Source organism: Sesamum indicum, linkage group LG5 (assembly GCF_000512975.1).
Source record: "Sesamum indicum cultivar Zhongzhi No. 13 linkage group LG5, S_indicum_v1.0, whole genome shotgun sequence".
Taxonomy (NCBI): Eukaryota; Viridiplantae; Streptophyta; class Magnoliopsida; order Lamiales; family Pedaliaceae; genus Sesamum; species Sesamum indicum.
In genome coordinates this window covers 18,430,325-18,443,133 of record NC_026149.1, presented here as the reverse complement: position 1 = coordinate 18,443,133, position 12,809 = coordinate 18,430,325, and the positions used below count along the sequence as shown (strand labels likewise).

The following is a 12,809-nucleotide window of genomic DNA, read 5'->3' as shown; positions in this document are numbered from 1 at the left end:
CACAAAATCTTATAGGAGAGGTGTAAAATATTGATTATGGATATACATACTGAACCTATGATTGGATTTATAAGTCAAAATGAGTGATATTAAAATTATGGTAAGATGTTACTTAGTACCATGCATATATAATCTCATGCAACATATATCTGTTCAACTTGATTATCTCTAAGAATTATATAAGTGGAGGTCACCATTATGCTATTCAGTACCTATCTTCCAAACAAATTACACAAAGCATCATGGCATGTCTGAATTCCTCGTTCCTCATGAGGAATACTGTTGTGGCCTTCTTGCTAGCTATTGCCTTTGTAGCATGCAAAGCCAAACATGAAAAGCCTTTCAGAACTCCACTATTTGACTCAGGAAATGGTGATCATGATTCTGTACTCCTTTACAAGCTTTCAGTCCAAGCAGCCATAGATGAGGTGTCAAGAGTGAGTGAAGACTTTGCTGAAAATGGGACGCTAACTCGAAGATTACGAGGCATCAAGGTCGCCGGTCTGCCATCAGCAATGGAGAGTTGTCGGATGCTTTTGTCCATGGCGCAGTATAATCTCAACCAGTCAGCACCTATAAGTACTAATGACGTTCCACCATATGACACTCGATTTGATTTCAGAACATGGCTAAGTGCTGCAATAGCGGACTTTGATACATGCGTCGATGGCTTTGAGTATTCTTCCGATGGGGCAAGAAACATTGTATTGGAAAGTTTGGACAATTCCACCAAATATGTTATGAATGGTCTTTCCATCATATCTAAGATTGACCAGGATGAGACAAAGGACAAGCCCTCATCAATACTTGATAATTTTGGTTTGAGTAAAGTCAGGAGCGATTGGCCACCTTCTTGGTTGTCGTCTTCCGACAGGAAACTTCTTTTTGGTTCTAATCCAAGAATGAATGCCGATGTTGTTGTGGCAGCGGATGGGTCTGGAAATTACAGGACAATAAATGAGGCCATCAATGTTGTTCCCCCATACAGTAATAGGAGATTCGTAATCTACGTCAAGAAAGGATTGTACTTAGAGAATGTGAAGATCAACATGACCAAATCGAATATAATGATGTATGGTGATGGAATGGATCAGACTATTGTTTCGGGGTCTCTCAGCAATTCTACACTATTGGCAACCATTCTTACAGCTACTTTCGGTAACTGATTTTTTATTTCTTGTCTATAAATTTTTGAAAAATTTCTCCTGCATGTGGTCTCTACTCCTTGCAAAATATGTTAATTATATTTTAACCCAGCCATGTTAAAATTGTACATTGTAAAATGGCAATGCAGCCAGTCACGCAGTTTCAAAAGTTTAGAAGCTCGGACTGTCCTTCTACTTATCTAGGAAATATTTTGTCTGTTACTATTTCAACAGCAGGACATAACTCTATATAAAAACACTAACATAAACTTGTAACATATATATATATTTACCTGAAGCTGTCGTTGGTTCGAACTTCATTGCTCGGGACATGGGATTTCAAAACACCGCAGGGCCAACCAAAATGCAAGCAGTGGCCTTAGTATCATCTTCGGATCGAGCTGTTTTCTACAAATGTAGCTTTGATGGATATCAAGATACTCTCTATACACACTCGAATAGACAGTTTTACCGAGAATGCAGGATATCTGGTACAATAGATTTCATATTTGGAAAGGCAGCTGTTGTCTTCCAGAATTGCAGCATTCTTGTCAAGAAACCCTTACATGGACAACAGAACGTAATTACGGCATCTGGAAAAGTGGAGCCGGGCGTGAATCAAGGCATTTCCATTCAGAACTGTCGTGTTAGAGCTGCAGAGTCACTTGGCGGTGCGAGAACTTATCTGGGTCGGCCGTGGAAGAACTACTCCACCACCATTTTCATGGAGAGTAGGTTAGGTAGCTTAATTGATCCTGAAGGATGGCTGTCCTGGATACCTAATGTTCCACCACCTGATACTATATACTATGCTGAATACAACAATAGAGGTCCAGGTGCAGTGACTAGTAAGAGAGTTAAATGGAAAGGAGTGAAAGTTAACATCACATCCAATGAAGCCAATAAGTTTACAGTGAGATCCTTTCTTAATGGAGTCGAGTGGATCCCTGAAACAGGTGTTCCTTTTCAGCCAGATCTGTATTTTGGCAGATGATGTTGTGGTTCTTCATGTTTTTGGATTTATGTGGTCCTATATATAGACTTAATTGTACTTTGAATCCTATAATTATGATCATTTGGTATTTAGTCCTATAATTTGTTAGGACGGCAGAATACTCCTTTACCTTTTTTAATTTCACGATTTCAGGACAAAAAATTGGAGGAACACATCACATAGGCTGTTTTTTGCTGACATGGCAAGTGGTTGGTGATGTTAAAAGAAATGGGCGATGTGGAAGTAGCCACCACTTGTCACGTAAGCAAAAAACCATTCAATAAGATGTGTTTCTTAATATTTAACCAACACATATCACTTTTTAGTTAGTTTTGAAAATTTTGATGAATTTTATCCTTAAATTATATTAGTAAAAGATTTAAAAATATTTTACAATCCTAACAAGTTTTATGCTTGTCAAATGACTAATGTTAGTATATATATAAATATATATACTGCATTTTAATATTTCAATTAAAATGTATGTCTGTTTATATTCCTCCCATTAAAATTGAGGTTAGTGGATGTTTATGGTCATAATGTATGTAATAATCTTTCTTCAATACCATGATCCCACTACTACACAATAGTCATACACATTAGTACTCATTTATCACCATTTTCTAGTACATAATTGTCAACTAATTCACATTAAAATGATATATAATTTTTACGCCTATAAAAAGGGGCATCATTCACTTTTTTTGAGACACACATGTACAAATATACTACATGCAATTATCTTATAAGAGAGAGTTAGTGGTTGGAAAGTGTTCATTTTTTATGGACTTGCCCAGAGTTTTTGTATCTTGGGTGGGACAAGTTAAGAGTGATACTGTTGGACCATTGTAAATTTTGTTGCATTGAACTTGAATCTCCTTAAAGAGAGCGAGATATCCACGCTTCAACTTGATATTTATTTTTAGTTTTCAATTGTATTCTTCAACAATTTCAAGGAAATTCAAATGGGTACAATTGAAAAACCAGCGGATGTCAGTGAAGGAAATCTGAACAAGCCCCTTCATTTCAATTGTATGCATTTCAAGAGACGAAAGGGTAAAGTACGTTTTTACGTAAGCCTTCTCAAGGTTTCTTTATATTCTCATTAAAAATACCCAACAAGGTTGATGACATTAACATGAATGATAATGAGTATCCTATCCACCAAGAGAAAGTGGAGAACTATAACAATGATGTATTCAAATGTCGGTATTATCTTCTCAACTTTCTATCTAATAATTTTTATGATAATTATGATAGAACACACTCTATTGAAAGAAACTTTGGAAAGCATCGCAGAGTAAGTATGATACCTAAGACATAGGTGCGAAAAAATATGCTGCTAGTATGCATATTTTTCCGATTGTAAATGATGGATAACAAATCAATGGCACACCAAGCTCAAAATTTTATTATGATTGTTGGAGAGCTTAGGTTAGAGGACATCAAAATTGGAGATAACCTTGTTGTTTATGGCATCCATGAAAAACTTCCACCTTCATGAAGGATTTTCATAAAACAATGCGCCACAAGAAAAAGAAAATGATGCTTGTAACATTGATAATGCGAATCCGCATGGAAGAAGAGGCAAGGGGCCAAGATGCACTTATGTAGCCACCTGAGAATAGTGCACGGCCTATCACACAAAGGTAAATTTAATTTCATTAATTAATGGTGCACCCAACTCTCACAAAAATATTTATTTGAAGCCAAAAAAGAAAATTTCAAGAAAAAATATGGTAAATTTTTTAAGAAAAATAATGAAAATATCAAAGTATAAGATCAAAATCCAAGAGTTTGTTATGGTTTGTGGCAAGAGTGGGCATATTCACAAATAACTATTTAAAATGCGACCTCTCAATCTCTTGGGTGTTTTAGGACCTCAACCTCTTAGAGTCTTATACTTGAACAATCTTTTTGAGATAGAAAATCTGTCTCAGTTTTAAGATGATCTTTTTCAAAGGTCAACCTCTTTCAGATACTAGCGCGACCTCGTCCTCATTGGGCGACCTCTTTTTCGGACAAGAGTGCGACTTCGACCTCGTTGAGTCATTTTGACTTAGATTTTTTTTTCCAAAATTTTATTCCACGTGACCTTGACGGGTCCTTTTAACTTAGAAAAACTTCTTTTTCAGAATTTCATTTCATGTGACCTCGATGGGTCCTTTTAACTTAGAAAAAATTCTTTTTCAAAATTTCATCACAGGCAACCTCCATGGGTCGCAATATATACTTGAAAAAATTCTTTTTCAGAATTTGATCACACGGGCCTCCATGTGTCGCCTATACTTGAAAAAATTCTTTTCATAATTTGATCTCGCTCAACCTCCGTATATCGCCTATACTTGAGAAAAACAAATTTCAGAATTTGATCATGCGCAGCCTCCATGGGTCACCTATACATGGGAAAATTCATTTTCAGAATTTGATCTCCTGCAACCTCCATATGTCGTATATACTTGAGAAAATTCTTTTTCAGAATTTGATCACGTGCGACCTCCATGGGTCGTCTATACTTGAGAAAATTCTTTTTCAGAATTTGATCTCCCGCGACCTCCATGGCTCGCCTGTACTTGGGGAAAAAAGTTTCAAAATTTGATCACGAATGACCTCCATGGGTCGCCTATACTTGGAAAAATTCTTTTTTAGAATTTGATCTCCTGTGACCTCCATGGCTTGCCTAGACTTGAAAAAATTCTTTTTCAAACTTTGGTCACACGGGACCTCCATGGGTCGCCCATATATGGAAAAAAAGTTTTTTAGAATTTGATCTCGCGCAATCTCCATGGGTCGCCTATACTTGGGAAATTTTTCAAAGTTTGATCTCCCACGGCCTCTATTGCTCAACTATACTTGGGAAAATTCTTTTTCAGAATTTGATCACATGCTACCTCCATGGCTCGCCTATACTTGGGAAAAATTCTTTTACCAAATTTGATCACGCGCCACCTCCATGGGTCGCATATACTTTGAAAAATATTTCAAAATTTGATCTCTCGCAATTTTCATGGCTCGTCTGTACTTGAAAAAATTCTTTTTCAGAATTTTATCACTCGCGACCTCCATAGGTCGCCTATACTTGAAAAAATTCTTTTTGAAAACTTGATCACGCGCGACCTCCATTGGTCGCTTATACTTGGAAAAATTTCCAAAATATTATGAGGACCTTTTTCAAGTTTTTCCATTCTTCGATCTGCACGTGAGACATAGCTAGAAACAAACTTTCAAAGTGGTATTTATTTGGATCTTTCTCAAATCGTGATCTTTTTCAGATCTATACAAAAACGATCTTTTCTCGATCTATACAGAAATGTTTTTTTCTAAGCCCCATATCTTTGGTACTTAGGTTGATAAAGCGCTTCCCGATCTTTTCCAGATCTATTTGGCCTCTCTTCTTCTATCGCGACCTCTATCTCGGTGCCCAAGGTTGGACCACTTTCCATTCTTCATTGCATTAATCTCTTCTTCATCTATGTACTTCTAAGCCAACTGCATCAACTGTTCAACATCTTCCAGGGGGGTTGCTAGCTAGAGCTGAAGCGAATGGTCTTTTTTTTTAGACCATGTATTAAGGTACTTAACATCATGTCTATTCTCAAGTCTGCACCTCCAAAGTTACATTACTGAACCTTTCTATGAAGCATTTCAATGACTCATTCTCTTTTTGCCGAATGGTGAATAAGTAGGTAGCAGATCTTTTTGTTTTCCTTTTACTAGCAAAGTGAAAAATGAGTTTTCGGATTAACTGGTTGCAAAATTTTATGATTCCACTTGGTATACTAGTGAACCATTCCTCTTCTTTCCTTGTCAAAATAGTCACAAATAGTTTTGCATTTATGAAACCAGTTTGCCCATATAAAATCATTACCAATTTGAAGGCAAATAATAAAATGAAAAAATTATAGAATAATAGAATAATAGTTTGATGTAGTACAGAAAATTTTTGCTCGTGTAAGTGTAATTGAAAAGGGTATCCATCTTTGGTGAGGGGGTTCGCATTTTATTCATAGCCCTTCCCCGACCACTAGGATGAGGCCGGTTCTTGTGGACTCGAAAGGGAGGTGTCTCCTGGTTATCGGAATTTTGGCCACTCTCGGAATAATTAAAGATACCTTCTTGAGATAAAACAATCTATTGAGGATAATAACGTCTGTTGCGGAAAGAAATATCTTCTAGATCTTCGATCAAGCGGTTAAGAGGATTCCTTTCCTTAGTCGAAATCCCAAGACCTCAAGAATCAAAGTTAACTCTGCCTAAGGATGCCACATATCCTTGTCCATGTAGCTAATGCTTATGTGACCAATTGGGGAATCTTGCTGACAAAGCCTTGCGTGGAGTGGTGGAGGCCACATCAATGTCCCGTTGGGCTCGTCAATCTAGTATGGTTATCAATGGGCTTTCATTGTAATTGGGGGATCCTTGGGCCTGCAATTGTCTTGGAGTACCAGGGCGTCCTTGATTCTGGAGTTGGGCAGTTTGATATATTGGGGCGGATTTTGAGATAGTTTACCGTCTCATGTCAATATTGTGAATAGTATTAGCCTAAAAAGCCCCATTAGAAATTATATCGAACAGTTTTAGATCGGTTTCTTCCAACTGTTCCAAAATTTGGGACAAAATAACAACAACCATCAGAAAATCTATTTAGAGGAGGGATACTTAAAATAACAGTTTGGGACAGACGTACAAACAGTTTGAAACGCCACATTTTAAATCAAACATATTACTTTTTAAATCAGATTTGGGATATGTTTTTTTGTTTATTTATTCCGTCTAAAATTACCGTGCCAACTTCTTTGTAAGTTGTATAAACTTGGGACCTTTTTTCTGGGATGCACGCCGCCTCAAATTTTGTCCCTATTCTTAATTAATTTTAAAAACATATATATATATACATATATATTTCATTGTCTTTTTTTATTTCTATATTTTTTTGTTGATATTGTATTAAATTTATAATCAAAGATATAAATTTTTGTACAAAATAAATTAAAATATTTTAAATCCTTGTATAGTTTACAGTCCAAATTTATAAATAAAAAAAAAACATTAGAAATCCTAATATAATGGTTGAGGTGGATGCTGGTAGGTAGGCTCAAAATCTGTAGCATCCTCGGTCGGCTACTATATAGAATCCTCGATTGGGGCGTCCGCAGCCAAGGGTGGGGTGGACTGTCAGTGGTAGGTCAAGGAGCAACGTTAGGATTCGCCATCTTGTTGTAGACACAACAGAAGCTTGATTTGCTCAAGCTGTGTTGACACATAAGGTTCTGGTGACAGGACAACAATATAGACAAATGTGGCCTTCCAAAAATTTGTACGCTTTTTTTTTTTTTTGGTAGTGAGCGTATATATTCTCTTTTCCAAATTTATTTCTCATGCCTATTTTTCGGGCTATTTGCATAGATTTGTATTTTTACAATTTTTTCATCGAATAATTTTTTCATTCAAGTACTGAGGGATCTGATAATTACTGATTTATACAACAACAAAAAAAAGAAAAAACATATAAACCATTTTCCCCATTTCTCTTGGTGCAAAGGAGTTTGCATGGCTTCATTGCTGTTCATCACTACATGTCAGGATGGGTTCTAAGAATCTCGTATCGACCTATAAATTTAAACACACAATTTTTTCAAAAAACAGTTCTTTCTTGTCAATTGAAGCAACATTCATAATTTGCTGATTGACACTTAAATTTTTTCTTAAATTGAGACGAATGAACTGATCCATATCATCGGAAAACGTTACTTAGGACCATGCACGACTGATCAATACTGCCCCTTCTCAGGCACCGCCCTTTGAGCACGACCTGTCAGCCATATTTTTGTCTTAAAAGCCGGAAATATCAATGCATGGAGACTCATTAACTGCAGCACAAATTAAAATTCCTGTTTTTGTCTGAATTTTCCGTCACAATTCAACTGAACTCCACAATGAAACCATAAACACTACATAAAATAACCCTCAAATTCTTTGAAGCTTTTTGTCCAAATTAGTTCTGACCATGTACGAGACATCCGATCCTCAAGCTAGATTTTTCGTGCCCGTTTCTTGCAATCAGAGCGACCAACTCGGCAGTGTACTTAACTACGTCGCTGGTTCGGATCTCATCCGCGGTGAACTCGGTGCGTATGGGGAGAAAATCTTAGGATCAGGGTCTGAGTATGTTCAAAGCAGTGTAAGAGACTCTTTGAGTTGTCCGAAAATTGAGTCATCCAGTTAATACCAATTTTCACTGATTTGTTTTGCTCTTTGTTAATTTCTTTGGAAAATGTACAGATTAGCCGATACATTTCCAATCCTCGATATTACTTTCAAGTGAACGACGACTACGTGAAAAATAAGCTGAAGGTGGTTTTGTTTCCGTTTCTGCATAAGGTATTACCTGGAATTAGGGTTCTTGATTTTCAAGTTTCAACCTGGATTTCCATTCCAATAGGGCGAAATTACACTTTTAGTTTCGAAAAGTTTAACATTTTTAATCCTCGACTTTACAAAATTCTTAAAATGGTTCCAAAATAGAAAAACTCGATCCATTTAATCCCGTACTTTGACACGAACTCTCAAAATAATCTCAAAATTGAGAAAACGAGAGACGCTTAGTCTCATAAACCTTGCAAAGCAGATGACTAAATACGTCGAGTTTTCTTAATTTTGGGACCATTTTAAAAATTTCGTAAAATGAAGGACAAAATGTATCGAGTTCTCCCCATACTAAGATCACTCCGAAAATCTCGTAAAGCAAATAACTAAAAATGTGTCGACAAAGAACTAAAAAATATTGAACTCTTATATTATGGGACTAAAATGTAATCTGGCCTTCTATTTACTTTTCTTATGCTTACTGAAACTTGACAGGGACACTGGATGAGAACAGTGGAGCCTGCTGGAGGGAAATTTTCATTTAAGCCTCCAATACATGATATCAATGCTCCTGATCTCTACATCCCCATGATGGCATTTGGGACTTATGTGCTTCTTGCTGGCTTCTTCTTGGGCATCAATGGAAAGTAAGTTCAAATTGAATTTGCTAGTTATGCTAAAATTCTTGCTCATACAAGTTTAGTTTTAAGTTCAATAATATTGTTGTTAGGGAAAAAATGCAAACAACCCCTTGTGATATTGCAAATGAGTAAATTATCCGCTTATGAAAAAATAAATAGTGATTTACCTTCCTATATTTTTTAAAACACAATAATTTACCCGTCTATAATTTTTAAAATGAAGCAATTTACCTCCCTGTATAAGGAGGTAAATTGCTTCATTTTAAAAAGTATAGGAGGGTAAATTGCTATATTTTTTTTATAGAGAGGTAATGTGCTCATTTTCAATGTCACAGGGGGATAAATTGCAATTCACCCTTGTTTTTAGTACTCTGCAAGTGCAATTCACTTTCTTAAATTTGTTTTCAGAATCACTTTAGTCATTCAATTTCATTTTCTGATACTAACATTCCTAAATTTTATATACTATTTCAAAATAGTTTTTCTGACAACTTTTCGATGAAAATCAGGCAGAATTTGAACTTTTTGACGGTAAAATGGACAATTCATTTTTCTCTTTTCACTTTAGTACCTTAAATTTTAAAATATATCGTATTAATTAGTCTTTATTTTGGATAGGGAAAGTACTGTCCGTTCAAAATATTGGTTGTTGGTGCTTATTTAAAGACTACTCTCTTGATGACCAACTTAAGGGACCAACAGAAGTACCTACTAAGAGTTGAAAAAATATAATCAAATTGTTCTATATTTTATTAGAAATTGATTGTTAAAATTCATTTGAGCTTAATTTGTTAGTTATTAAATCAAACTTGAACTTAACTTATCTTTTGATGAAGTTCAAACTTGGCTTGAACTCGATTAAGTTATTAAAAAAAATTACACATATGTTTAAAATGGATTTAATTGCGTTTATTGCCCTTTATACAAGGGGGTGGCAAAACGAGAACGCCAGATACAGGGATATAATCAATAATAACCTATAATTAATTAATATTTGACAATTGTAGGACTCCGATCACTTGAATTTTCAAAGGGGTAGCAAAATGCTGAGACGGATAAAATTGGGGCATTTATATTTGGGCTTTTGCTGACTAGGCACATTTTTTTATTCTTTTCACCACATAAGTGCTTATGTGGAAAATCCCTTGCCATACAAGCAATGACGTAGAAAAAAACAATGAAACACGTTTATTTTGGCTTTTTTACTAACTCGATATTTTCTTTGGGAAAAATTCAGAGACTCCCCTTGTGATAATAGGAATGTTTAAAAAAAATCCTATCAAAATTAAGGTATCGAATAGCCTCCTTGTGATATAAAATAAAGTTCAAAAAAACCTCTCCGTACAAAAATTGAGCCACACTCGCTCTTGACTGCGAATTTGCTATAAAAATACTTTTTTTTTTATATTTTTGCCCTTCTCTCACATCTAATATATATAATATTATATATTTATTAATAATAAAATATTATTTTATATTTAATTATTTAATTATTTATATAATAAAATATAACTTTAATTAATTAATTAAAAAATATAAACTTAAAAAAAAACATATGAAGGATAAAAGATAAAAAAAAAATGCGAAGTCAGCAAAAATCTCAACTAAAAAAACAATCATTTTGTTCACCTCAAGAAATTCCGGCCACTTTTAAAATTATAGTAGCCAGGGTCTTGTAATTGTCAAAAGATTATTCATTGTAGGTTACTATTTGTAACTTATATATTTGGACTTATTGTTTTGCCAAACTTTTATATAAGAGCAGTAAATACATAGCATCTCTCGATCGACTATCATATGAATCGGTTAGTGATTAACATTTCACAGGTTTAGCCCGGAATCCCTGGGGGTACAGTTTAGCACAGGACTGCTCTGCTGGCTGCTACAAGTCCTGCTGCTGGAGGCCACACTCCACTCTTTAGGAGGCGGAGAAGTACCATTGCTCGATATGGTTGCTTATGCAGGCTACACGTTCGTCGGGGGTGATCGTGGCTGTTAGGCTGCTGGCTGACTTCTTATTTTGTGTGGCAACTTTGTGGGAAAGCTTGTGCATGGGAGTGCTGCTGGTGAAGACTATGAAGAGGATACTGATTTCGGAAGTACAAAGTTTTGAGAAAAATTCGACCAAACGTAACTACATTTTGCTGTTCACGGCTGCTGCTCAGATTCCGTTGTTATTTTGGCTTGGAAGCGTCAGTGTTGAAACTCGCTGAGCTTTGGTTTATTACAATGTTATGCTGTGGTTCTTGATTAGTATGTTTACGGTTGAAGGCCACATGTACAAATAATTCAGGTTCTTATAAGGGAATTAGTCGATGTAGTCATTTGAAATGATTCATGTTTGCGCAAATTTGTGTACGTAATGAGAATAAATTGCGATTACAAAATTCGATATATTTTAGTGTTGATTACAACGATCGTAGGGGTATGTCATAATTGAGGAAATTATCACTAAAATGACGCAAATGCCCTTAAGATAGGCCCTTTTTATAGGGTCGGACCAAAAGATCCGTGCCCTCTCGCTTCGGATCGGGTTGCAGGACCGTACCCGGACTCGTGATCCGACTCAGAACACCCATCGGAGACTATTGATTTTCCTAATCTATCAGGTAGGATCCTGACATGTGGCACAATACAATTAGACCCCTTATATACAAGGAAGTGGACCCATTCAAATATTATAAATACCTCATGAATAGTTCATTTATGGGAAGACATTTTATTACACCTGAACCCACACTAAATACTTTGAGATCGCTCTGTTCTATCTCGAACCTCTTTACTGACTTAGGCATCAGAGAGTCTTAGCTGTGGATCTCTAACAAGCCTAACGATTTGTTTTTTTGTCATGTCCCAAAACCATTCCAAGGAAGTGAAGTAGTTGATGACCTGCAACCCGGATTAGTTCCAAGGACGCGAGGTAGCTGAAGACCTGCGACCCAGATCAGTTGCCGCTGTCTGTAAGAAATTGAGAAAGAAAATACCTAAAATTCGAATTGGAAGGAAATTCTGGAGGAGAACACACACCTATAGAAGAAACACCACCATTGGAACGAGGGGAGTAAACCCTTGTGATACAAGAAGAGCAAATGGTACGCTTGGTCCATGATGAATTACAACTAGGGGTGGCAACGAGTCGAGCTCGAGTCGAGCTCGGCCATTTTTGTTGAGCTCGAGCTCGAGCTCGACTCTGCAACTTCAAGCTCGAGCTCGAGCTCGAGCTCGCCGAGCTCGCCCAGGTTGAGCTCGAGCTCGAGCTCGACACTGCATTCCCAAGCTCGAACTCGAGCTCGAGCTCGAGAAATTGACCCCGAGCTCGAGCTCGAGCTCGTCAGCTCTATAGCGCCTGGACCACGCGAACCACTCCAGGGTGCCTTAGGCGGACGAGTCGAGCCGCATTTGCCCGAATCACATCCAAAAATACACAAATGGAGATGTTACCTCCGACGTCACCGGCGACTCAATAGATGATTCTGCAGTTTCAGATTGACATGATTGAGCCCATGACTGCAAAAATTCCTCAATCTCTTCAACAATGTGAAGAGTTTTTAGAGCGCGGCCACGGCGACATTTGTGATATTGGCAGGGATCTTTTTCTTCTTGTAGAGAGTTTGCAATTCTCTCCTTGTGGGGGGGGAGAGGGGGAGGAGAAGTGGTGGGTGG

The 12,809-nt window shown here is 36.7% G+C and overlaps 2 protein-coding genes and 1 long non-coding RNA gene across 3 annotated transcripts; 2 read left to right on the top strand and 1 right to left on the bottom strand.

Annotated features, from left to right (window-relative positions):
* On the top strand, positions 243 to 2,139 carry LOC105162968 (pectinesterase-like). Its single transcript, XM_011081149.1, has 2 exons — positions 243 to 1,158; positions 1,445 to 2,139. Exons 1-2 carry the CDS (start codon positions 243 to 245, stop codon positions 2,137 to 2,139), a joined length of 1,611 nt encoding a protein of 536 aa, XP_011079451.1.
* On the top strand, positions 8,022 to 12,636 carry LOC105162926 (protein YIF1B). The gene is given in 5 exon segments (XM_011081100.2): positions 8,022 to 8,320; positions 8,422 to 8,520; positions 9,001 to 9,152; positions 10,974 to 11,126; positions 11,128 to 12,636. Coding segments are annotated over 5 exon segments (810 nt in total). The 5' UTR covers positions 8,022 to 8,146; the 3' UTR covers positions 11,360 to 12,636.
* LOC110011982 lies at positions 11,995 to 12,796 on the bottom strand. The gene is made up of 2 exons (XR_002287072.1): positions 12,174 to 12,796; positions 11,995 to 12,078 (listed from the first exon to the last, which is right to left on the bottom strand). It is a non-coding gene; the product is annotated as an uncharacterized LOC110011982 (long non-coding RNA).

Coding starts and splice junctions, on each gene's coding strand:
- LOC105162968 (XM_011081149.1), top strand. CDS start 243: ATGGCATGTCTGAATTCCTCGTTCCTCATGAGGAATACTGTTGTGGCC. Junction 1,159..1,444: donor CATTCTTACAGCTACTTTCG/GTAACTGATTTT, acceptor ATTTACCTGAAG/CTGTCGTTGGTTCGAACTTC.